General features: G+C 41.8%; 2 protein-coding genes across 3 annotated transcripts; one reads left to right on the top strand and one right to left on the bottom strand.

Moving 5' to 3' along the window:
- Positions 1–1335: 1335 nt before the first annotated feature.
- TIPRL (TOR signaling pathway regulator) lies at positions 1336–11148 on the bottom strand. 2 transcript variants are annotated; one of them, XM_057364180.1, is made up of 7 exons: positions 10915–11148; positions 8346–8525; positions 7418–7517; positions 6201–6332; positions 5694–5789; positions 4920–4982; positions 1336–3321 (listed from the first exon to the last, which is right to left on the bottom strand). In XM_057364180.1, exons 1-7 carry the CDS (start codon positions 11013–11015, stop codon positions 3172–3174), a joined length of 822 nt encoding a protein of 273 aa, XP_057220163.1. In that variant the 5' UTR covers positions 11016–11148; the 3' UTR covers positions 1336–3171. The 2 variants fall into 2 exon arrangements, with proteins under 2 accessions (XP_057220163.1, XP_057220164.1); XM_057364181.1 differs by lacking the exon at positions 10915–11148 and adding an exon at positions 10656–10811.
- Positions 11149–14149: 3001 nt separating this feature from the next.
- On the top strand, positions 14150–24718 carry GPR161 (G protein-coupled receptor 161). The gene is made up of 7 exons (XM_057364186.1): positions 14150–14243; positions 14936–15025; positions 15748–16466; positions 16991–17715; positions 19199–19303; positions 20521–20640; positions 21953–24718. Exons 3-7 carry the CDS (start codon positions 16027–16029, stop codon positions 22198–22200), a joined length of 1638 nt encoding a protein of 545 aa, XP_057220169.1. The 5' UTR covers positions 14150–14243; positions 14936–15025; positions 15748–16026; the 3' UTR covers positions 22201–24718.
- Positions 24719–24769: the final 51 nt, after the last annotated feature.

Genomic DNA, 24769 nt, shown 5'->3' with positions numbered 1-24769 from the left:
CCTTCCCTTCCCCTCCCTTCCCTCCCCAGGGACTACCAGCCCCAGCAGGCACCGCGCCCACCTGCGTGCCGCAGGTGGGGGAAGGCCGGCGGGGCGGCGCGCAGGCTGCCGGGGGATGTAGTCCGGATGTGAATGGAACCTATCTACTCCCAGCACTTACGAACCCATTACTTGGCAATAGCAAAACCCATTTTATAGTCATAYAGGTTTAATTTTCCTCCCACAATTGTGGCTCTTCTCCCGCTCACTTTATTTTCATAAYGACCCCAAAGGCATGTGGATGCAATGCTAAATTCAGCATCACAAATAGTTATTTCAGTTTATTTGGCAGGGTTAAAAACAGAACTATAAAATGTTTGGTACATTTTATTTAGCAACATACAAGGAACAATATAAACTGCCACATTAAAGTCGTCACAAAACAGCTGGAGAATCACCCCACTCCCTCCCCTAAAGCTATATATTGGAAGTGGTACTTTTCTGTGGAAATTTTGTGCCAGAGCTTGCAGTATGCCAGTTTACACTGCTGCTTCTTGGTAATCTGCCCGGTGTAAATCACAAAGTGCTCCAGTTCTGAACTTGTTGTAACTGTAAATTCCTAAATGTGTTCTTGTGATTTCCCCAACACGTGTGTTCCACTGAAATGCACAGCACCCTTATAATAGATGGGTAGCACATAGAGTCAGGATACAAGTCCATTCTATAAAACTTTACCAACAGGTCACAGATTAGAATGTGTGATGGACAAGAGAAAATACACAGTACAAGCTAAACATGCAGAGTGCCCTTTCCACTGCTCTCCCTTCGCTCTGTGGGTTTTCCCCACACTCTATTTCAGCCCAAAGGAGTTTAATGTTAGCATCACTGACCAAGCCCAAATCACAGTTTGAATTAACAAATGCAGATATAGTTTCCTTCATGCCAGCACTACACGAGCTTTCCTCTCAGTCATACCAGCTTTAAAGTGGGGCTTTTATAAGCTTTAAGAAATGTAAACTAACATATGATGGAGTAAAAGAAGTGCCATGATTTACTTCTACCAGAAAAATATCTCTTCACCCCCATTTGTTGTTCCCTTCCTTTTCACTCTTTACACATTTCCGTCTATCACTGGAGTGGACACAAATAATCTTTTATTACCAAAGGAATTTTAATCTTTTCCATGCTGCATTCATTTGCAGTCCCCTYCTTCATCCTGACACTAAAATCTTTAGGAAAGAAGTGCAGGAAGATGGAAAAAAGCCAGCAGAATTTAGGACTGTATTGAGGAATATAGAGGACCTCACTTCTATTTCCAAGTGGCCATAAATTCACCCAAATCTTGTCTAATAATTCACCCAAATCTTGTCTAATAATTATCTGATAGTTATCACTGCTGATAACCTCTTTCAGAAATTGTTTCATTTCAGTACTCTTCACTCATCCTATGGATCATAAGATTTTTTGGCAGTAATCCTTTTCAAAGGTAAGGCTGAAGGTGTATTGAAAAAAAAAATTGTAATCAATAACTTTATACAAACTAATCCTCACAGCCCTTCTGTGAGGTAGGCCTATATTAACTCTCATTTTTACATACAGGGAATGGAGGCACAGAGAACTGTCCTTCCCATGGTTAGAGTAAATCAGTGACACAGGAAAAATTGCAGTTAGTTCCCACCTTTCCACCTGATGTTGAATTCACTARACCAGGCTGCCTCAAATAAAAGTGACATAAATGTGTTATTTGTTTTCACTAAGAATACAGTCACTTAGATGGCAGTAGACATTTTTCCCCCCTAAAAAACTCAGGATCTTCTCTACATGAAAACCACAAAAGATCTGGTTAAATACTAGGTTTTGTGGTGGGTTGYTTCTAGTAAGCCATGCAATGTAGCATATGAGGATTTTTAAACAAAAACCCACAAGACATCAGAATGTGTACATGTTCTCATCTGCAAGCACCTTAAACCACCAGACCTGCTTTTCACTACAGTTATTCTCTTCCTGCACTGAGTGTCAGCAGTAAACCCAGACAACCCTGCTTAGCTGCCCCCATTCTTAGGCCAAACCATTAATATATTGTAAGATTTCCAAAAGTAATACAGCTATTTATGTTTAATCTACAGTGTTGAATCCATGACTATGTAAGTGGTCACACTTCTATTAATATCAGAACTTAAAAGAAACCAGAATTATGTATCTGGAATACATGTTAGCATCCTTTTAAGGCCAYACAGGATTTGATTTCTCAACACCAGCATCCTTTAGGGATCAGAAACTCAAGAYCCCTAAAGGCCTTCCCCAGCCTTAAGCCCCACTGCAGTTTGGCAATTGGGCTGTCAGGGCAGTAGAACCATCATGTGTGGGCACATCCCAGAGAAAGCCAGTGCAGGGCAATGCCCTTCCAGCATCATACATGCCTGGAGCAGCACAGGGACCCCAAGTGAGTCCCAGAACTCCCCAGAGAACCCGTGGACATCAGATTAAAACAGCAWTTGTGAAGAGACTTACTGGTGTCTCTGTTAACCTCCAGCTTTTCTCCTGCTCTGGAGTTAATGCCTCACAAATAACTTTACCTTTATAGTATCAAACAAATGCATTCTTTTCCCTACACTTAAACCTATCCACAGATGAAATGAATACTCTTAGGTGAGACTCTGGATCAGAGACCACAAAAAGTAACTTGGTTATCAGCTTACAGTAGGGAAAGCCAAGTAAAATAGGTAGTTTAGGACTGAMAGATCAAAATAAATGCAGAAGCATTATTACTTTTTTTTTTTTTTACAGTGGATTATTTCTCAATAAAAATAAAATCATTCCAGCTCTACAACTCTGGTAGTTTCTTAGTATCTGAAGCAGCAATAAAAAAATCTTCATAGAAGTGTTAGTGGAGGGGGGTCCAGACAATCCTCCTGCCTGCTTGGTGAACTAAACAGAACCCAGACTCCCAATAGCCATTTCTACAATGCTGTTGAAAATTGCAACTCCCCACCAGTCTATCATCAACTCCAGATACAGGTTAAAAAAATCCAAACAAAAAACCATTAGCAAAACCTGCTTGAAATGTTTTCTCTCAAGGCTACAGAAAAATTAGCCAAATTCTTCATTCCACTAATAGTGAAATGCCCCGCATGACAACAATTATGTGATCACATTATCTCCAATCGACTTCAAGTCCATATAAAGTCACATTTATTTAGACTTAGCACATGTGGTTTCCAGTGATGCTTCTGGCTGAGGCTCCAGCTTCTCTGGGTATTCTAGTTTTTCACAGATTGTCTCCTTTATAGGCAAATACTGAGAGATTTCGTTAGGTTCCGTGAACAGGGAAGGCGGAACATTCTAAAAAGCAAAAATTTTGCATGAAACAAGTGAAAGAAAAGAGGGAATAAAAAAAAATATTCCAAACCCAAACTTTATAGACAATTAATCTATAATTTACTGGATGTAAACACYTGGATTCAGATATGATTATTAAAATTTACCTTATAACTTCAAATGAACAGTCTTASCCCTTATGTGGATCAACAGGCTAAGGAAAGGTATTTAACATTTTTAAGCAGTAAATTATAAAAGTGCAAGAAAGTCGGTGATACCCATAAACACCTACAATGTTTTTTAAAAATATATTTAAAATGTGAATGAAGCAGTCTTTTTAAGGTTCTAGCTCTAGAKGAGACTAGGATGCCCACAAAGGATTCCATCTCTTTTAGCCATTGCAATATATTCACTGGCATTGCTCAGGCTGATCAATTATTAATTGCTCAATCTCAGTATTGATCTTAGTTTCTAYAAAGTCAACCACAGACATTTACACAAAATACTAAAACTCAATGGATTTTAATTTCRTATTTTAAGAAATCAGGTGGTTTCATTAAGTTAGTATCTTCCTCTGGAGGAAGGAAAATGCAGACTTCTTCCCCATATGCAAGGCATTTGATGGGAAAAAAACCTATACTGAGTAAATAACTTTCAAATTTCTAACAGTATTCTTTAAGCACATCCAGAGCTATTCAAATGCAAYCTCTATTCTGGCTACCCCTACACGATGTAAGGAACCATCCCACTGTTTTAATTATTTCAAACCTCAGTGAAGCAGGGATCTTTTTTGCTTTACCTATGTAAGCTGAAAGCCATGTGCATTTTCCACTCTATTAACAACAGAAGGAAAAATGATCTAACAGCATAGATGATAATTTTTCAACATAAGGTKAAGTAAAACCTAGATCATTGATTTGTATTTCAAAAATTACAAAACTATCAAAAAACTCACGTCTGGATTTAGTTTTGTTTACAGGGATCACGTATCATTAAGAAATGTCCCTTTCCTCATAAGAAAATAAGTATTCCTTTGGAATGTCAGTAACAYAGTAGGCACTTTTTAGAGGCAAAGGAAAAATAAAGGAGAAGAAAAGGTAAAGTAAAATGAAAGTTCATGTTTTGGGTCAAGAATAAAAATCTACAGCTGCAACTCCAAATGTGCCACTAATTATTCTGAGCCATTACTAAAGTTTTAAGGCAACCTATTAACCTCAAATATTTGAGAAAAACTGAAAGAGTTCATTCCCAAACAGATCTTAACCCGTAAAGCTGCTTGGAAGCACACAACCAGCCATGAAATTTAAYATGATGGACATAAAGTACCTGATTTTGTGGCTGAACAATTCTATGAAAAAATAAAATAATAAAAACATTTTATTAATTCAAAAATAGAAAAAGTGACCCAACCTCATATTACATCGTCTGTAATCTGTGCACTTACAAAATGCAAATCTGCCCTAAAACCACCAAAACAAATGCTGCATGAGCAGAAAGAWTTTTCCTCTGTATCAATTCCAAACCTTACAAAGAATGACTTTCAGACATGGTATTTTCTATGCTGATCATGAAACAAAAACGTAGACAGAAGAAAAAGAAAGGAAGTTTAAAAAATACAATACCGTTAAACTTGATATTTTGCTTTCTCTGGATGTGTATTCTCGCAACATGTAGGTCTTGTCAACCTAATGGAAAAAATTATCATCTRCTATCACTAAGCATTTTAAAAAGCATTTGAAAACTAAGCATTTTAAATACATGAGTTTATAAAGCATTGGAATTTGGTTGTCCACATAATTCCATCTAGGAGTAGAAAAACAGATTCAAACTCATGCAGACAGAGAAAGACARTAAGTGTTCTTTTTTTCCAAAACCCACCTTTCTGTGTGCATGCATAAAAAAAAAAAATTTACGAATATGCTTGTTAATCTTTACTCAGCTAGAACTCCTACACATCTACACAGGATTACCAAACCACAAATCTTAACATCCTGTATTATTCATGAGATACCAGAACTCAATATACTATGGACAGTTATTTGCAAATTACACTTGCAGTCTAACTTATATTAGATAAGACAAAAATAATTTACTTGGAGACAAGACAGCTGCCTATTTTTTACTTACTGCTGCCTATTTTTCTTCTTCTATTTCCTTATCTAATCTATGTCTGTCAAATGTATTTAAATGATTACATGACATGAGGGTAGCCTACTCTGTTCATACACAATGACATCCAGCACTTGGTCTCTAATTCAGCACCACCACAATAATAAAAGACACTTGGAAGTCCTTATGTCCCCAAATATCAGTATKAAATTAAAGGAATATCAGGTCACTGAAAGTAAAATGCCAAGGGAACCTCTGTAAAATAATCATGGAAAGTAAGGGTTTACCTCATGATAAAGTCTTGTATCATTCATTCTGATGAGTACCCCATCAACCCGCAAGAAAAACCTCAGCAGYACAAAAAAACTGGAAGGCATAACTCTCTGCAAAAATAGATAGTTCATTCAGCACACGATAAAGGTTTACTTAAACATGTACTTGTCTACATCACATATTCACTATGGAAGACAATATGAGAAATTTTCAAGAATGAAGTCAGAATTTGGGCTGTTGATTTTCTCCAGCTATGGCTGGACAGCAGGGCACAGTGTCTCAAAGGACTATTAGGCAGGATGCAGGAGGGAAAGATTGTCCCCTGAAGCAAATGACAGATGACAAAGGTTTCAAGACAACACTTTCCAGTAAGATCAATCATATTTCTAAGAGCAAAGATGAAGAACTTCGTGTTTTAAAGTTTAAATCCCAGAAGGAACAACATGCAAAAARCAGTTGTGTTTTGCCTTTATCAGCCAGTTGAGTTCCCAAGTATATTTTATACACCTCCCAGTACTCACTACTTTCACACTCAGACTTGATACTCCATGATCATGGAGTTCATCTTCAAACAGRAGTACTTCTTCAAAAAACATAATTTGTTCCCTGGCTTTCAATTTCTCTGTATTTATGTGTTCTGTTGTAGGAACAACCTAGAGAAAAAAATATTAAGAACAGTTAGCATATTAATTTGTTGCCAAACTACATAGTTTGCCCTGACTTTTTGAATTCCACAGTTTTAGAAGGGGAAAAATCTTTTAGAGCACTAAGCTTAAGAGACCCCAAATTTCTAAGAGAAGAAGTTAAAAGCATAGTTCCCAAGAGTTTCTTCCTGGAAATAAACATCAAGCAAGAGCAAAAAGTAAGAGTGGAAAATTCTGAATAAAATTCTCTCTGGGAACAGGCTCAGTATGGTTTTAGCTCCAAACAATTCTGCTTATGTTCYTTCAAATGCTTCTTTCAAAACATTTCAAGATGCCTCATGTTTGACAKATGTATGAGAAGTTCAGGTTTATAAACAGATTTCCATGCATTTAGTATCTCTAGCCCACTACATCCMAACACTTTATTTCTATTATGTACTTTTAATTTCCGAATAACTCAAATGATCTCTAACTAAATCAATTCTAGTGAATTAATATAGATTATCTGCTTAGTAGCAAATACTGCAGTAAAGAAGCTAAGAACTTCAAACACTGTTTGCAGTAAAGAAGCTAAGAACTTCAAACACTGTTTGCAGTAAAGAAGCTAAGAACTTCAGTCTTATTTTCATGTAAAGAAAGATATGGGAGGGCCTGTGAGTTGAAATATCAGAAGTTAGTGAGTTACTGTGGCAGAAAAGCATAAGGCCATTGAAAGCAGGAAGATCTATGTATCTGCTTAGACAAACAAGCAAGCAGCAGAGCAGGAAGGTACTACAGAATGACACGGCTGATAGTTCTGCTGCAARTGAGGAGCTCAGGGCTCCAGAAGGGCCCCCAGCAAGAGCTGAAGACTCCCATGTCCTTTAATCCTAAAATGCTTTAAGACACTGCCTACCCTCTAATTAAAATAAGCCATGATTTKATTAAGACAAAATGCTGAGAGACATGAGAAGCTCAAACTACAGTTTGAAATCAGAAATTAGGAAGCATARAAGATTTTACAGAAGCCTACTGAAAGGTCAATGACAGCTTTTAAAAAAAAAGTTTGACTGAAACAACATGCAGTCAGCAATTAACAAGCAGAAAGTCRTTACCTTTAATGTTTCAGTATCTCCCAGCAAAGTTCCTTTGTAGTCTGTTGTGTAAGTCCAGTCATATGGCTTGACAACTTCCTTAGTGTGCTCAGTCTCACTCCTCAAAAAGTGAAAGAGGAAACAGCTTTGCAGTAATTGCTTTGGAGTAGCTCTTAAAAAATTACAACCTCACATAAGACTGTGCATTATAAYTCTCACTGCTCTTACAGAGAAGCAGCAGCACTCTGTGCTGCAATTACAATGTCAAAACTTAATCATGGTTTCACAACATCTGTTTCCATAATAATTTTGAAAACAATTATGAAAATTCTCAATCTCACACTATCTCAGTTCTATGACTCAAAATAACTTTCATTCCATATTGCTGAAAAATTAGTATTTCAAGATCAATTTTTCTTCAAGCATGCAGAAAGCAATCTGTTGACAACACATAGAAATTATTAACACTGCAATTTGCCTTCGTTTTTATGTCAACTTACTTTCTGTGTTTTATTTCCAGACACTCTACAACTAATCTAATTTGATAAATGCTAAGCATTATAATTAGTTCTTAGGCACGGTAATTGTTTTGCTTTATTCCTAAGGCTAGGATTTTGAACATGTACAGCACTTTGCAAYACCACACAATTCAATCTTGTAATGCTCRAGGCTCTAAGAGTTTGAATKWACAGAAACAGCATTAAGCCATGTTAAACTTGAAGCTCACTTTAAGAAAGCCAAGACAACTGAATAACACAGCTGACCAAATTTAACAGAAAGGATGATGACAGCAAAGAAAAGCGAAGTGATTTCTGTGATCACACACTGTATCTAGGRTAGAACCAAATGCAACACGGTCTTCAGGAGTTCAATTTGTTCCTTTAACTACTCTATGACAGTTTCATAMACAACAGCCCAGTACTTGCCCACTGGTGATAAAATACTGTACCTGCTCTCTTGCCACTCCTCTGCACAAGCGACTTTGAGCATACCTTGACAATTATTGACACATTTTAAAGCATCTGTAGCATTGAACTCAATTCCAAAACCATGGTCATGCTGTATTCTTAGGACATTGTCTCCAAACATCATCTCTGGCAGGGAAGGCATGTGTAATTCATCAGCCAACCTGCAGAGAAAAATAAAAGAAACATCAGTCAGCTATAGTTCAATGAAAGCAGTCCTTGTTTTGGAATAAGTATTCTTTAGACCATGATAATTTAGAAGACACATCATCAATATTTTCTGAAAGATTTTGTTGTTTTCTCAGGTGAATCATTTGACCTGAAATGCAGAGTCACTGATCTGAAGTGAGTTTTCCACCACAAAAGTATTCCTTCTCCATCAGGCACATACAAAAGTCTCACACAAGGAATCAAAAAAAAAATCTAAGAAGCATGCAGAAGCAGTTTTTCAACCTGTGCTAGCAAATCCCTGGATGGTCAATAGACCAACTCTGGTAGGTGCCCAAAGAAACGTTTAGGAAAAAGGACTCATCATCAGCCAGTTTAAATTCACTGCATAGTGATCCATACCTCCAAATTTAGAAGCCTACCAAAAATGCTTAAAACAAGTCTGGCAGTGCAGAAGACACTACTGTGCTCTACTACGTTTTCAAGCTGGTAGAAGACACATACTGGTAATTATAACTTTAAGCAGGAAAGCCACAGCCAAAGCCACAGRCCCAAATGAACAAGGTACTGCATTAACCAAATAGGCACTATCCCTGCAGAAGATCTCAAAGCATCCTATTTCACATTTTGTTTTACATCAGTCTGTACACTTATAGTTTTATATATATATATACACTACATATAAATAGACACAAACCCCAACACTTGATATATCCTCTGACCTTCATTACCAAMAGGCTTCCTATACTTCTCTTCCTCTCTACCTTCTTGACTTACCAACATCAAAAAGGAATACATGACATCTGGAGAGAAGCAAGCTTTAAGACCTTTAAGACTAATTTGAAGGAGGGGAGGGAGAAGAGAGTTCTAATCACAATGTTCACTTCGATAATAAGGCATTCCTGAACAAAAGTAGTTATTTCTGTAAAGCTGCCTACAAAAAAAAAGCATGCTAACCTAACTAAAATAAAAATAGCAAATTAATAGATCTGGAGTATAAGATCCTACATTTTTCCAGAGAAAGCAGAAGAACATTATGAATTTTTCCATTTCATYGCAGTGTAGGAAGCCCTGACCTGCAAAAACCAACTCTCACACAGAAAAAAGTTCTTGACTATGACACATTTAATCCTTCACCTTTCCACACAAGTTGCTGAGGAATTTTTGCAATATATTTCGCCAGAMATAAAATTCCTATAGATACTAGTAATGTTCCCTAAGCAATAAAAAAGACAAAATAGGTCACTGTGACCTCATTGCACCTCCTATAGTTGCCTTCAGCCCATTGATCCAGCCTGTCCAGATCCCTCTCCTGAGCTTTCCTACCCTCCAGCAAATCAATAATCCCACCTGACTTGGGGAGACAAGACAAATGAAAATACCTTGAACAAGACTAATGATATTCCCATGTATATTGAAATTTATTTCAATATGAAATTTTTCATATTGAAAATGAAACCAAGAAATATCTGCCAAATTCATCTGCCACTTAGGTCAGTTTTGGCACACCAGAACTGCTCAGTTCCACATTAGCAAATCTGACTTAAGTAAGCACTTGATGCTGACACTGGAACATTTCCTCCAATGGTTTGATCGGARTGAAAATTGCAAGCAGAGAGAAAATTTTAAATTTTTAATGAAAACCACTATCTTAGAATAGCTATTGCTGAGACATAGTATGAGACACTTAAAAGACCCTTTWAAAAAAATAATTAAGAAAATCAGAGCTCTAATTAGTAGGCCACAGCGGTCAASAGTTCCAAAACCATTATAATCATACAATCATAGAAYGGTTTGGGTTGGAAGAAAWCTTGAAAGTCAGGTTCCAASCCCCKTGCCATGGCYAGGGACAGCTCCCACTAGAYCAGGTTGCTCAAAATCCCATCCAACCTGGCCTTGAACGTCTCCAGGAATAGGGCATTTACAGCTTCTCTGGGCAACCCGTTCCAGTGCCTCACCACCCKCRCAGTAAAGAATTTCTTCATACGGTCCAATCAACATCTCCTCTCTTACAGTTCAAATCCATACCCCCTTCTCCTGGTAATAGATGCCCTTGTAAAAAGTGCCTCTTCATCTTCCTCATAGGCTGCCTTCTGCAATCATTAAAACAAAATTTTGGAAATCACCTGTAACCCAAATCGCCCCAGTTTCTCCAGCCRCAGAATCAAGCTCGAAGCGAGGGCACAACCCCGGGCCTCCCGTAACCGGGCCCAATGGCGTTTACCCCGCCCCGGGAACGCGCTGTTTCTTTCGTAAGGCCACCCGACGCCCCCAGCCCGCCACTGTGAGGGCCGAGGCCGAAGCCCCCCGAGGGCTCCCCGAGCAGCGGGGACACGGTGCAGTCCCGTGTTGTGCCCCCCACTCCCGGCCCGGAGCCCGCCCCACCTCTCGGCCTGCGCCGAYTTCATGATGTGCGTCCGGGCGGCGCTCAGCTTCCACGCCCCGAGGGTGTAGTCGCGTTGGCTGCTCTGGAAAACGGGGTGCATGGCGGCCTCCTCTCCGCCGAGGAGCAGGCAGGAGGTGGCGGAACGGGGAGCGGCAGGGGCGGCGGAGCCCCTCTGGTTCGCTCTGCTCCCGCACAGCCCTCAGGCAGCGGCGGCGCCCCGGAACCGCCGCCTCGTGGCGTTTCCGCTTCCAGGGCGCGCAGCAGCGGCGGAATCGTGAGGCGCGKCAGGARGAGCAGGGACAGGGARGCGATCCTGCCCCTCTGCTCTGCCTTAGTAAAGACACATCTGCAGCGCTCTGTSCAGTTCTRGGCTCCTCGGTACAAGAGAGACAGGGAACTCCTGGCGCGGGTCCAGCGGAGAGGGCAATGAAAATGGTTAAGTGACCGGAGTATCTCTCTTAGGTGGAAGGGCTGAGGGAACCGGGCCTGTTCAGCCTCGAGAAGAGGTGGCGGAGAGGGGCCYTCATCAAGGTGTATAAATATCTAAAGAGGGGATTCCAAGAATATGGATCCAGGCTTTTCTCGGTGGTGCCAAGCAATAGGACAAGAGACAACGGGCAGAAAGTGATGCACAGARGTWCTATCTGAACATGAGGAAGAACTTCTTTACTGTGCAGGTGACTGAGCACTGGGACAGGTTGCCCAGAGACTTGTGTCTCCCTCACTGGAGATACTCCAGAACCATCTGGACACAATCCTGTGCCATGTGCTCTGGAATGACCCTGTGTCATTGTTGGCCAGACAGCAACATAAAATAACAGACACAAACACACACATATACAGAGAACTAATAACTTATTTATTACAAGGTAAGCCCCSTTTTATCCATTTTGCAACAAGTGTATACATTTGTGTCAAACATATATTGGTCAGTGAAGCTGTCACTTTCTACTCATCAGCATATGATTGGTGGGTTTGCAAAGAGCTGCAGTGTCGCCAATGTTTTCAGTTCGGCCACCTGAGTTATCGATTCTACATTCCAATCTTCTTTTTCTCAGAGACAGCCAAGGACGTGGTATTTTTCTTCCAYGCAGGCTGTTAACACTCCCTTTATTGTGTAACCCTACAATGCTGCTTGAGCAGGGAAGTTGGACCAGATGCCCTACTGTGGTCCCTTCCAGTCTACCCAGTCTGTGATTCTGTGAGGTGATTTGTGGGGGCAGATGGGAGAGTGGTGGGAATCCACACTTCTCTCTGCGGCCAGAGCCACCATGGGRAGCGGGCTCTCCAGTCTCCTCTGCCTGGGATGAAAAGCCAGCAAGCTCACCCAAGCACCTGATACATATGATCTATATCAAAATGGCAAGGTGCTTATGAGGCCTACTAATTGGAAACTTTCTATAGCCTTTTTMATATGTTATCAATATAAGAATGTAATAACTTTTTACACATTATTATAATACAATGTAATCACTTTCAATATATTATCAATGATAGCTTTTTATATATATTGCTGTAAGTTTTTTTAGTGTATTAGCAACATGTAGTGTACCATCTGCACCTAATCTAACCAGCTGGATTGGTATATAGATAAGTGAAATCACCGAGAGGCATAAATCAGAAAAGTTCTGAAGAAAGTAGACAGGTAGATGCTATAAACAAGGAACAGTAGAGAGTACTAATGAGAGCTTGGCAGAGGCACAGGACAGTCAGCAAAATAATTGGAAATGATGACTTCTTGGAGGACTAGAAAAAAGCCATGAATATCACAACTGTGCATGCCCTGAAGACAAAGGTTAAAAGTCCACCGTGATGAAGAGGATGGTCTCTCATCAGAGGAAGACCCCCGCGACCACTGAATTGAGGATGACAAATGTGCACTTGTAAAACTATGATATTATGTATTTCCATGCCCATGTATAGTGATGGGTGTATGGTGGGCACAGGGGGGACAGTGACAATGTTCATGTTACACCATGCTTACTGTATAAATATGTGCTAATTTGAAGCAAAGGCAGGTGTGTTAAGAGAAATCCCCCTCACCTTCAGCGTTGCAATAAACAAATACCTGCTCTATAGACACCAGTCTATGGGGTTTTATTTATAAAATATAAAATATAAAATATTTTATTTTATTTCCATTCTGCGGCCACACTCATTGCTGCAGCATTACCTGTCTCCATCACACAGGTGCCCTGTGCTGTGTTAGATAATRCACACGTGTCCACACAGAATCACAGCTGGGCAAGGTTAGAAGGGGGCACAATGGATCATCTGGTCCAACTTGCCTGTTCAAGCAGAGTTATTCCCGAGCACATGGCACAGGATTGTGTTTAGACAGTCTGGAATATCTCCAGTGAGGGAGACTCCACAACCTCTCTGGGCAGCCAATGCACAGTCACCTGCACAGGAAAGAAGTTCTTCTTCATGTTCAGGTGGAACTTCTGTGCATTAGTTTTTGCTTRTTGTGGAATCTCTTGAGCTGGTTTGGTATTATTTTTGAATGCTGTCCAAACATGGTCTTTTAAAAATGTCCAAGTGCAATGGCGTTGTAAGCTTAAAAAAGTCCTGTAGAAAAACATCAGTAGAACTGGGTGAAAATGATACATTAGCTTTGTATTCCAGCACTGATGGGTGGGTGCTTGTCTTGCTTTTCTGCGTCATCAAAAGGGCAGACTAATTCCCTACAGACTTCCCTTGGCACAGGAGCAAGACTCACAGTCCAGCTCCTGCTGTTGGAGCATTGGARCAAACTGAGGCAGCAGACACAGGAAACTGATGTCCACAGCATTAAAAACTCCACAGAGCAATCAAATCATAGCACAGCTCATATCAGGGTGGTCACCCTCTGTGCTCAAGGGCCTTGCCAGGGAAAGCCAGGAACTAGGAACGTACAATCACAGTGTTTATTTATCATTCACCCTTTATACTGATACCCGATGACCTGCTCCAGATGTGTGCTGCAGGGCAAAAACTCTTCCAAAAAACTTCTCTGTRTAACTTTTAATGGTGTTTTAGGGACTAGGAAGTGTAGCACTTAGGCTCTGCGAGTGCTTAGYACCACGAGCCGGGACAAGTGACTTTACCTCACGGCTGTGCAGTATTTGCCGCCCGCCTTTTCAGCCTTGGCGGGCAGCGCGGGGCCCGGCCGCGGGCGGAGAACATGGCGGGCGGGGAGGGGGCGCGGCGGGCTGAGGCGGCGGGGCGGGCCGGCAGCAGGGGCGGGCGCGGGGCCGTGGCCATGGCGGGGGAGGAGGCTCGGGCCGTGCCGGCTGAGGGGGTCCCGAGCGCCCCAACCGAGAACGTCCCGCTCTGGCGGCGTCGGGCGGTGAGTGCGGAGCCGGGGCGGGGGCAGAGGCGGCGGGAGCGGTGGCCGGACCCCCTCGCCGCCGGCGGGTCGGGGCAGGCGATGGATGCCCGATGGACCCTGTTCCAGCCCTTCGGGGCGGGGGCAGAGGCGGCGGGAGCGGTGGCCGGACCCCCTCGCCGCCGGCGGGTCGGGGCAGGCGATGGATGCCCGATGGACCCTGTTCCAGCCCTTTGTTGGCTGCCGGAGGGAGCTCGGGGGCAAAATGGCGAAACCCCCCTTCTCCTCCAGTTTTTCCAACTCGGTCCCACCCGCTTTGTGTGTGCGGGAAGCCTGGGATGGGTTGGGGTGAGTTGGGATGGGATGGGATGGGATGCTGTCTCCGCCCCGGGCTGCCCTGTCCCGGGCTGGCCACATCTGCCGGAGGCCGCTTTTCTCCCGAGGGTACAGCAGGGCCGTGAGGGGACGGGGAGCGCCAGGTGCCCAGGGCATCGCTAGCGCAGGGAGCGGCCGCGGGGAAAACCTCCCTTCCAAAAGCACCTCCGGCCAAAAATCATCGGACAGGTAATACACACAGGTGCTGCGGGCATGCGAAGAGAGACACAAACTAGAGGGGAAGTGTTTTCACAAACATCCTTAGTCCGAGGCTGGGGAAGAGCTAAGTTATGTTTTTACAAAGTATGGCCCAGTAATGTCTTTAATTATGTTCTTAGGAAAGTACAGATAAAAATGGAAAAAAGGCRTCTTTCCAGACTGACACTGCTGCCTAATGCCACAGCAACCACACAGATGGAAGCATTTCTGTGAGTAGTCCCGKCTGGCTGGGACCCATATCTGGCACAGCTGCAGAATTAGCTGAGATAACTTTCCTCAGTTCCTTACTTCCAAGAAATGCTAGAATCAACCTTATATTACTTGGCGGACTCTTTTACTTTTTTGGACTGCGTATATGCATTTTTTTCTGTTAGTTTTTGTTTGGTGTTTGTTTGTTCAGTATGCTGTCCTGCAGATGAAGGGCTGAATGAAGTAGATAGTAAATGCCATTTGGAGACAGGAGGGAAAAGAGGAGTTGCTAAGGAATTGGGAGAAATAACAAGTTTTCACAAAGTGAGATTSTGAATCAGTGGGAAGGATGCTAACAGTGAAAAGTCAAGGATTAAAGGTTCTCAAGCATTTCTGTAGCATTGACCTCATCTCAATGCAAGAAAGTGTCTTTCAAAGCTCATGGTCAGAAACAGCTCCCCTGGTCCTTTGGTATTGGCAGTCAGCACTGTAGCTAAGGTGATTATGAACATAGAGAAATGMATTTGAGAGTAGATGAAGTGGGTCTTGAGTCTCTGAATGCTACTTAGCAGTTGTTAAGAAAGAGTCAGCAGGATATGAGTACCCAGGCATCCGTAGACCACCAACAAATGCTGCATAGGCAGAATRCAACAATACAGCAATGAGGATAAACAGGCAGGATTTCTTTAAAAAGTGACTTTCTTTAAGCAAAACTGATAGTGACATTCTTGTTTCTTCACAGCCTAAATGAAGGGGCTGAGTAACATGCACAGCTGGTAAGTAGGACTTAGAAACAAGTGAGATCCTCAGCAAACTTTAAAATAAAATGCGCTCATTTTCTTTCCTGTTTCGTCCCTTTACCTCTTCTTTTCTTCGTTCTGTCCTTTTTGTTGTGCTCATGGATAATTTACTGCCCCTTTKCTTGCCCATCTAAAATGGTTTCCTGCATACTACAGGTAAATTTTAACACCAGCGAAARGGTCTCCAGTCATTGGAAAGAGTTYGAAGAACTATTACGTGAATGTTTCTGAGCGTTGTCCTGCTTCTAGCTGCTCAGCATGTCTTGGCTGCTCCAACTCCACACGCTCTGACCATGAGCAGCAATTCCTCCCTCAGCAATGGGAAGGGCCTGAGGAACCTGACGACAGAGGAAGATGGGGCAGTCAAAGTCACTGAGTCCATTGCTATAATCGTCATTGCCATCTTCATCTGTTTGGGCAACCTGGTGATTGTCGTCACCCTGTATCGCAAGTCGTACCTTCTCACCTTGAGCAACAAGTTTGTGCTCAGCCTGACCCTCTCCAACTTCCTGCTCTCTTTGCTGGTGCTGCCTTTTGTTGTCACCAGCTCCATCAAGCGAGAATGGATCTTCGGGGTTGTTTGGTGCAATTTCTCAGCCCTGCTCTACATGCTGATCAGCTCAGCGAGCATGCTCACTCTGGGACTCATTGCTATAGATAGGTAAGCTTCTCTATATGAATTGTAACAAATTGCTCATCTCATAGAGTGACTTGCTGGGGGTTCATAGAGTGGGGAAGCACTGCAGAGAGTAACATGGTGTACTGCTGGAGTGTCATTTTCTCTCCAGCAGCTTGATGTAGAACAAGACAAAGTGTTGTCTTTCCATTATTGATGACATAATGGAAAATGCAGATATGCATCTAGAGATTTTTAAAACTTTTGATAGTACATCATCATCCTATTTGAYAAACATGGAATAGTGACTTAAAATTCCACATTATACCCTAAGCATGGACTCACACATAGGAACCATTTAATGGTTGCTTGTGTGCCTTCAGCCAAGTTTAACAATCTTGACTGCAGTGATATCAATTTTTGCATGTAACTGTTTTTAGAAACAGGGTCTCTGAGCATGCTTGAAGGAAAACTTGATAAAAGAAAAACAACCTAGATATTAAAATGTGGGTGTTTTTTGTTGTATGTTTTTCATGCTACTGTGGACTACTTCTTTTCTTGCCCCTCAGGTACTATGCAGTCCTGTACCCAATGGTTTATCCAATGAAGATAACRGGCAACAGAGCAGTGGTAGCTCTTGTGTACGTGTGGCTGCATTCCCTTATTGGCTGCCTCCCTCCTCTTTTTGGCTGGTCCTCTTTGGAATTTGACCAATTCAAGTGGATGTGTGTGGCAGCCTGGCATAAGGAGGCTGCCTACACTGCCTTTTGGCAGATCTGGTGTGCACTGCTGCCGTTCGTGGTCATGATGATCTGCTATGGATTCATATTCCGYGTGGCGAGGATCAAGGCCCGCAAAATCCACTGTGGGAGCGTGGTCATTGTGGAGGAGGACTCGCAGAGGAAYGGGAGGAAGAACTCCAGCACCTCCACATCCTCCTCTGGAAGCCGAAGGAATGCTTTCCAAGGGGTTGTTTAYTCAGCCAACCAATGCAAAGCTTTCATTACCATCTTGGTTGTCATTGGGGCTTTTGTCATTACRTGGGGGCCTTACATGGTAGTTATTACATCAGAGGCACTTTGGGGGAAAAACAGTATTTCCCCTGCTTTGGAGACATTGGCTACATGGCTGTCCTTTTCCAGTGCCATTTGCCATCCCCTAATTTATGGGCTGTGGAACAAGACAGTGCGCAAGGAACTACTGGGAATGTGCTTTGGGGATCGGTATTACCGCGAGTCCTTTGTTCAGCGGCACAGGACATCAAGGCTATTCAGCATTTCCAACAGGATCACAGGTAAGATGTAACTGCAAAAGACACTTCCTTAATACCAGTAAGAGCAAGGCTTCCTATTTGGCATGTTTCAGGGCTCTCTGTAAAGCAAGTTGGATATTCCCAGAGCTTTCAGCAGTCTTTTATCAGTCATGTWATAGACATTTGAAAGGAGAACTTTTCTCTTTTTTTATAGTTAACATCTTTCTCCTACTATAGTAAAACTTTCTCTGGCAGGAAAGAGAGAGTGGTAAGGTAAATAAAAATAATTTATTTTCTTCTTTCTCAAGCATTTACTTTTGCGTGCCTTCCRTTTTATGTCGCCCAGATTTGAGCTCTACCAACAGTACTTTTTGCAGCACTTTCTCTTTAATTGATGGCCTTATGCTACAACTCTGAAATCCACTGAGGTTCCACTGGCGTAACTGTTCCTGCAAGTTCAGTTTTTAGACTTAATGRTTGGAAAGAAAAGATCAGAAACAAAGTAAAACTGTGTAAAACAGTAAAACTATTTGGTGTGTCCCCAAACAGACTGAGAGCTCCAGTTGCTCAGTTTGGTGTTACGTTGTTTTTTAAAGTAGCAATGCAATAACATTCTGTTTTTTAATAATTTCCCTGGTCCTGTTCAGAAGCTTCCARAAATAGAACATCTTGAAGGGATGTTTCCTGCAGGGGCAGGAACTGAAATTATTTAATTGGGAAGGATGATCTAAAATGCAGAAGGAAGATGAGAGCAGCGAGGAGTCCGTTATCTTTTCTGCAGCCTGGGAGGACTGGGAAAGACTATCATATAAATGAAAGAGTCGTGGAGCTGTAACCACATCACAAGCTGCAGGAGCTTTGGCAAGTCTGTATCCAGGCAATGCTATGGATAAATATATTGGAAACTGGGGTGGAGAGGGAAAAGATAGGAAATTTTTCTCTTTCCAAGGGATAAATTAAAGCTGTCAACTTCTTAACAGATGTAGTAGCTGGAGGCTGATAAGGAGGGGAAAAAGACCCCCAACAAACCCCCAACAAAATCTCAAGGTGGGATCCAGAGAAATCACCTTTGTAAAAATCCCAATATCTCCTCCCTTCTTGTTTTGAAGATTTGAAAGAAGTTGGACATGACTGTGCTCCAGCCTTGTTCATAAGCTTTTTCCCACACTAATGGCCTGTCACAGCTGCTGGTGGCTACCAGGTTATTCTCTCTCTAGAAGATGCCTGGCATATCTCCCTATGTGCTTGGTGCTCAGCCTGTCTGGCTGATAAAACACACGTAGTTGCAGCAAGAGTGGGAGGGARATGGTGCACGGAGAAAGGAGATTTGCCTTTCCAAACCTGAGAACTGCTGACTGGATTTCTTAGATGAGAAGTCCAGAAGCTGTGCACTCTGGGTTAGCAAGGTAAGTTTYATATGCAGAATAATAAATAAGGCAGTAGAGTGGGTACTACTGGAAGAAGTTTTTGCTGTTGYAAACTCCTTATCTGTTCACTGTGTAACAAAACCAAAACTTTCCTGCAGATTTGGGACTATCTCCTCATCTTACTGCCCTGATGGCAGGTGGGAGGCCACTGGGAAACARCAGCAGCACAGGAGGCACAGGTTTCAGCTGCTCCCAGGATTCAGGTAACTGCAAGTCTTTTGCTCCCTACTTGGGCAGAAGTTTGCACTTGGCAACAGTCTCATGGACAGTCAGCATTTACACACACAGATGTCTCCTGGTGGACAATGACATGAAGCATCTGTTCCAGCTGTTACAACAAAATTGCAGCAGTTGCTTTTTTCCTCCCTTGATCTGAACAGATTTAATTGCAAAATGCTGCTTACAGAATGATGACCCTCYCTTGGTAATGTGTCCTGGGAACAAGAYTCACTGCTTTTGTGCCCTTCTCCTTCAATGTCTGTTCTGTATCCACAAGAAACAGAGCAACAAAGTGCTGTGGATAATGTGCTTCTCTGTTTCCTATTTTGTAAGAGATCTTGTCTTGTCCATTCTGCAGTGTAAACATAAACACTTGGGATCGTTTCAGCATATGATTTCATTATTACTTAAGATTTCTCCTTTGAAGATGGTTTGGAAAAGGGAAAAAGGGTTCTGATGGTAATTTTTTTATCCAGGTCTGTTGCTAGATTTTTGTGGCAGTTTAACTCAGCTACCACTAACTGCAGTACTTATTTTAGAGAGTATTTTTGCTCTAGAGACACCAGAGCATGATCTTTTAAAGCTTCTTGGTGTAAAGGATTGGTTTCCTACTTTWGTAAAGGAAGTCTGTGGAGCTGGGATTTATTTTTGGCAGTTTTGTGCCTGTTGTGGATATTCTGCAGCTGTATGTGATGGAGAGCAGCCTCCTGGTAAATCTCCCTTGGTTAAGAGGATGTGGTGTTACCATCTTGTGACAAATGTTACTGAGCAATTTAAACAAATGAACAAAACTGAAGAGATATTAAATGATGTTAGAAGTGCCACTGCTAGTTTAGGAGGGAGTACAGTCCATAGCYCAGGAATGGATATACAGTGATGCACTATGAAAAACTGTTTCACTTGGATGCTTTTCCTGTGAGGAACTAAAGAGCAGAAGAAAGCTTTAGTCCCTCTTCAGTGTTGCCTGCTGCATGATCCTGGGGTCTGTGATGCCCAGTCTCTAAGGAGAAGATTTCCCAATCCTTTAAATGAAAATTGACCTCATTCTTCTCCTGTGCAGTGTTTAATTTGAGCTGAAATTTACACACAAAAGTGGGTTTAGGCATCTTTTGAAGGAACTGCTGAATATAGACTGAATTTTTTTGCCACCACATTGTACCCCAATGTTACTGTTTTACTTGAGGACTCTTGCTCTTTTCAGGAACAGATACAATGCTTCTTGAAGATTATAGCTCTGATGGCACTCATGCCCCACACTGCATCTGTCCCCCTCGAAGAAGGAGTTCAGTGACATTTGAAGATGAAGTRGAGCAAATTAAAGGTGAGTGTAGGGATAAGTATGAAAACGCACAGAGTCAACTATATTGAGGGTTCAGGAAGCCTCCCAGGACCTTGAGAATTGTCTTGAAAAGTATCTGACCACTGTTTGTTTTGACAGACCTGATCATTCAAGCAGGTACAACAGAAATCAAGATCAGGTCTTTCTTCCAGATCTCAAGTAGTATCAGGCAAGGAAAAGAGTTAGAAGATGGGATTCCCTGCATACATATAATTTATATTGCACAGCAGTATCCTCTCTGCAGCTCCACTTGTCTTSATGGCTCTCTGTTGCACTCTGGTTTTTGTTTCTCAGGGAATATATTTTCCTGCCCTTATATTTTGATTGCATTATCCCTGTGTTTCTCATTTGCTGTCCCCTCTCAACTTTGTCACTCACAGACTGGAAATTCTTCCATTTATAGACTTCTGTGACCTGACTATAATTTTATTCTGTTACATTTACTTTTTTTACTTAAATTCCACTTCATTTTACTGGGTGTATTCCTCAGCAGCTATGGATGGAAACAGATGAACCACATGCACGTTTTTCAGTCAATTTTCTTGTTGATTCTGGGCTAGCAGAACGTTGCTGTGATCATCTGTAAAATGTTGGAACATTAATTTAAACTGATAGGTACAATAATTTCAATAGGAGACTTGATAGTAACAACTGAATTTTCTAAACAACCTATGATTGTGGACAGTGTGAAAATAAGCAAAATGCCTCTAAGAATCAAGTAATAATAAAACCTGAAATAAGAAGAGTCATTCTATGAAATTTTTAAGCATCTTGGCAAAATTCCCTTTTTTCCTCYTCTCAGCATGAGATGAATATTTCCTTGTACAAATCCATTAGCATACATTTCCCATTATCTTTCTGAGTGACTACATAAGAGCAGATATGTAATTTCTTGTCTGAGTGAAAGAAGGAAGACTCAGTGCATAAGTCCCCACAGGTTTAGTAATTCTCCCTGGTGAGTCTCAGGGTTTTCAGGTTCTCTGAGGCTTTAAACTATTTCAACAGCCTCTCTGAAAAGTCACATTTAGAATGAACTCTTGTGTTGCTCAACATGTTGGTGGGTGTAGAGAGGTGTAAAAATGCTACAGAAACAACTACACAAACACAGATTATTGCGGGTCCCTCTGAAGCTTTGTGTTTCTAGAATGTTGTAGGAAGCCTGAGTATTGTTGGTAAATGTGCTCTGTAGGGCAGAGATTTTGTAGAGGGCATGATCATTTCTTTACACAAGGATAAGTATTAGTTGTCAGGCATTTGTGCAGTTACCAACTGTTACCTTGATTTTTTTTTTCAGAAGCTGCAAAGAATTCTGTTCTTCACGTAAAAGCTGAAGTCCATAAATCTCTGGACAGTTATGCAGCCAGTCTGGCCAGAGCTATTGAAGCTGATGTGAAACTCAGCCTGTTTGGGGAAGATGCTTTACCAGGAGCCCTGTTCCCCATGAGGACTCTGGCAGGAAGCAGTGGCAACACTCGGCGTGGTGTCAGGCCCCATGCCAGCCAAAAACTGAAGTTGCAGAGTATTGATGAAGGGAACATTTGACTCGAGCACTGGAGTAAGAAAACAGAATGAAACCACTAAGTGGGGCCTACTGCAGCTGCTAGTGTTTCACCAGAACCAGGATGTCTTGTGTGCATGTTTTCAGTGTTTTTTCAACACCTGGAAACAGCTGAATTCTGGTACTTGCATCAGCATTCTACAGCAGTGTTTGTTTACTGGTTAGGGTGCTATTGACTCCTCTGCCACATCATTATCACACATTGCATAGGAATGCAGGGRTTGGTTTCATTGACCAGATCATTAGACCGTTGAATCTTGGGTCCATTGTTGGCCAAAGCTGATACAGGAACAAAACAGGAAAAGTGTGTGCAGTGCTCAATTCATTGTTACATCCATCCTCTTCTGCTCACAAGGATAATCATACTTGATAGCTGGAGTGCTCTGATTGGAGCTTGTGCCTTGCATACTACATACTGCCACAGACTCCCAGATGAGGAGCATRGACCTCACTAAGGGCAAAACCTGARTTTTTCAGAGAGCTTATGCAGATTATGGCCCTACTTAGCTTTGCAGGGGGATATTTTTGTCTGTTCAGTCATCAGAATGCCAGATCTGACACTGAACTCTGCTTCAGTGATATGGGACTCCAGCTCCTCTGGGTGTAATGGGTGGGAACAGACCTGTGCTGGAAATAGCACAGAGGTGGAATTTGAGGAAATCATTAGTGCAGAATCCTTTCTCTAAAACCTCCAGCTCATGTGCCAAGTTTTGCTGTTACTGAAAAGACACTCTGTGGCTGTGCTAAGMTGGACAGATTATAAATAAGGTGTTATCACTTCATATTCAGGATTCATCTTTTCTAGAGAGAAGATAAGTGTTTTTTTTTTTTTTAATCATGAGGGAATGTAGTATTTAAGCTATACTTACCTCAGTGCTTCTATTTCTTGGAGTATTAATTCGTTAATCTCAAAAATAAGAACATTTGGCACTTATATTGCACTTTGCATGTTCTTAAGTACTGTACAGACATTACCTTGTTAGGCCTTTGTGAGAGGGTTGATCAGCCCTGCTTGCCAAAGAAGGGGAACTCGGCACAGCCAAGCTGCTGGCAGTGAAACAAGCTGCAAAGGTGGGAGGGATGCAAACGAAAAGAGGGATGAGGTGGATCATACCACTGTATCCAGTTTGAGGAAACTTTCCATGCCTTCTTGGGCAACCCCTTTCCTTACTTTGGGGGATTACAGCCCTGCCTTACTGAGTATTTCAAAGAGACAGAGATATAAGTGAGCAGGATAATTCCTTGGGAGTGGGTGTCAGTAGCAAACAGGATTTAAGAACCAAGGATTTGCGTTTGTTTACTGTGTCTGCTCCCCTGTGCCTCCACCTTTCCTCAGAAGTGCTTTGTATGAGGTTTYGCTGCAGATTGTTTGGAAATCAGGAGCAGGATATTTCCATCTGGGCAAAACCTGGGTGTGCACTTGTCAAGTTTTGTCTTTGTGTGATGTATTCAGAGGCACAGAAGTGTTGTGAGGCAGTGCCTCGGTCCAGTACTGTATTTAGACATCCTGTTTTTCTGTGTTCCCTACTCAGAAATGTATTTCAGCACGATCTTATGTCCATCTCTGGACAAAGCAACTTGACKTTCTGAATTAGCTGAATCTCACTGCATTCCCATGKAAAATATAACTRCATGCTTAAAATTCAGTACATGGTTTGCTGAKTTAAGAACAGGCTGTTASAGCAAGAACACTTAAGCTCCAGTAAGATGGCTCTTAGCATAATGCAGGAATAAACCAATTAATAATAGTGAGGTTCTAACTCCTGCATTTTTTACTTCTAATGTGTTAGAGACATTTGCATCTGTGGGCACTCTTTAGGAGAAAAGAATCAAAAATCTCAGTATCTACGGGGAAATGCCCTGCAGTGAGGTCATTGCTGTCGTTAATGTTACAATCACAGTTGCTTGTAGGACTCAACACTCCTTAGGTTACACACTTGCCTGGTGGTAATATTACAATCAGTTGCTTGTAGGACTCAACACTGCTTAAGTTAACCACTTGCCTGGAGGTGTTTTGTCCGCATCCCTTGTAGTCCATATTCCTGCTTCGAAACAAGTTGCTGAATGTCAGAAGGGCACACACAAGTATGTATGTGTTGTGGAGGAGTCAGKGCTAGCCCAAAATATTGTGTTCAGGAGAAAAAATTCTGAAGCATGTGTGAAAGCACAAAATTGATAGTATTGTGTAAAAAGCACGGTTTTTCACACAGACGCTGAGACAAACACTCTTCAGGCAGGTCGGGGGTGGATGCATCCGTTTACACCGTGGCTGAATTTGGCTGCCAGYGTTAATGTCACTAATCTGTTATTTAGTATAAATGTTGTTCATAGTTTTGTACACGTTATAACCCTTCCATAACTCTGTTATTACCGAAGTCGTTCTCTCACTTGAGTTGTCATTAATAAAAACGGTAATTGAGAAATGCACACCTTTTGTAAAACTGTATTCCCCATCTTAAATACAAAAGAGAAAAAAAAMCCCAAACTTATTTCCAGCTCCTGGTGCTCTGTGGTGTTTGTTTATAGTACTGTTATTTCAACTTATTGTTAAAA

Source organism: Malurus melanocephalus, unplaced genomic scaffold (genome assembly GCF_030028575.1).
Source record: "Malurus melanocephalus ecotype Western Australia unplaced genomic scaffold, MMel_1.1 scaffold_36, whole genome shotgun sequence".
Taxonomy (NCBI): domain Eukaryota; kingdom Metazoa; phylum Chordata; class Aves; order Passeriformes; family Maluridae; genus Malurus; species Malurus melanocephalus.
This window is presented reverse-complemented; position numbering and strand designations above follow the sequence as displayed.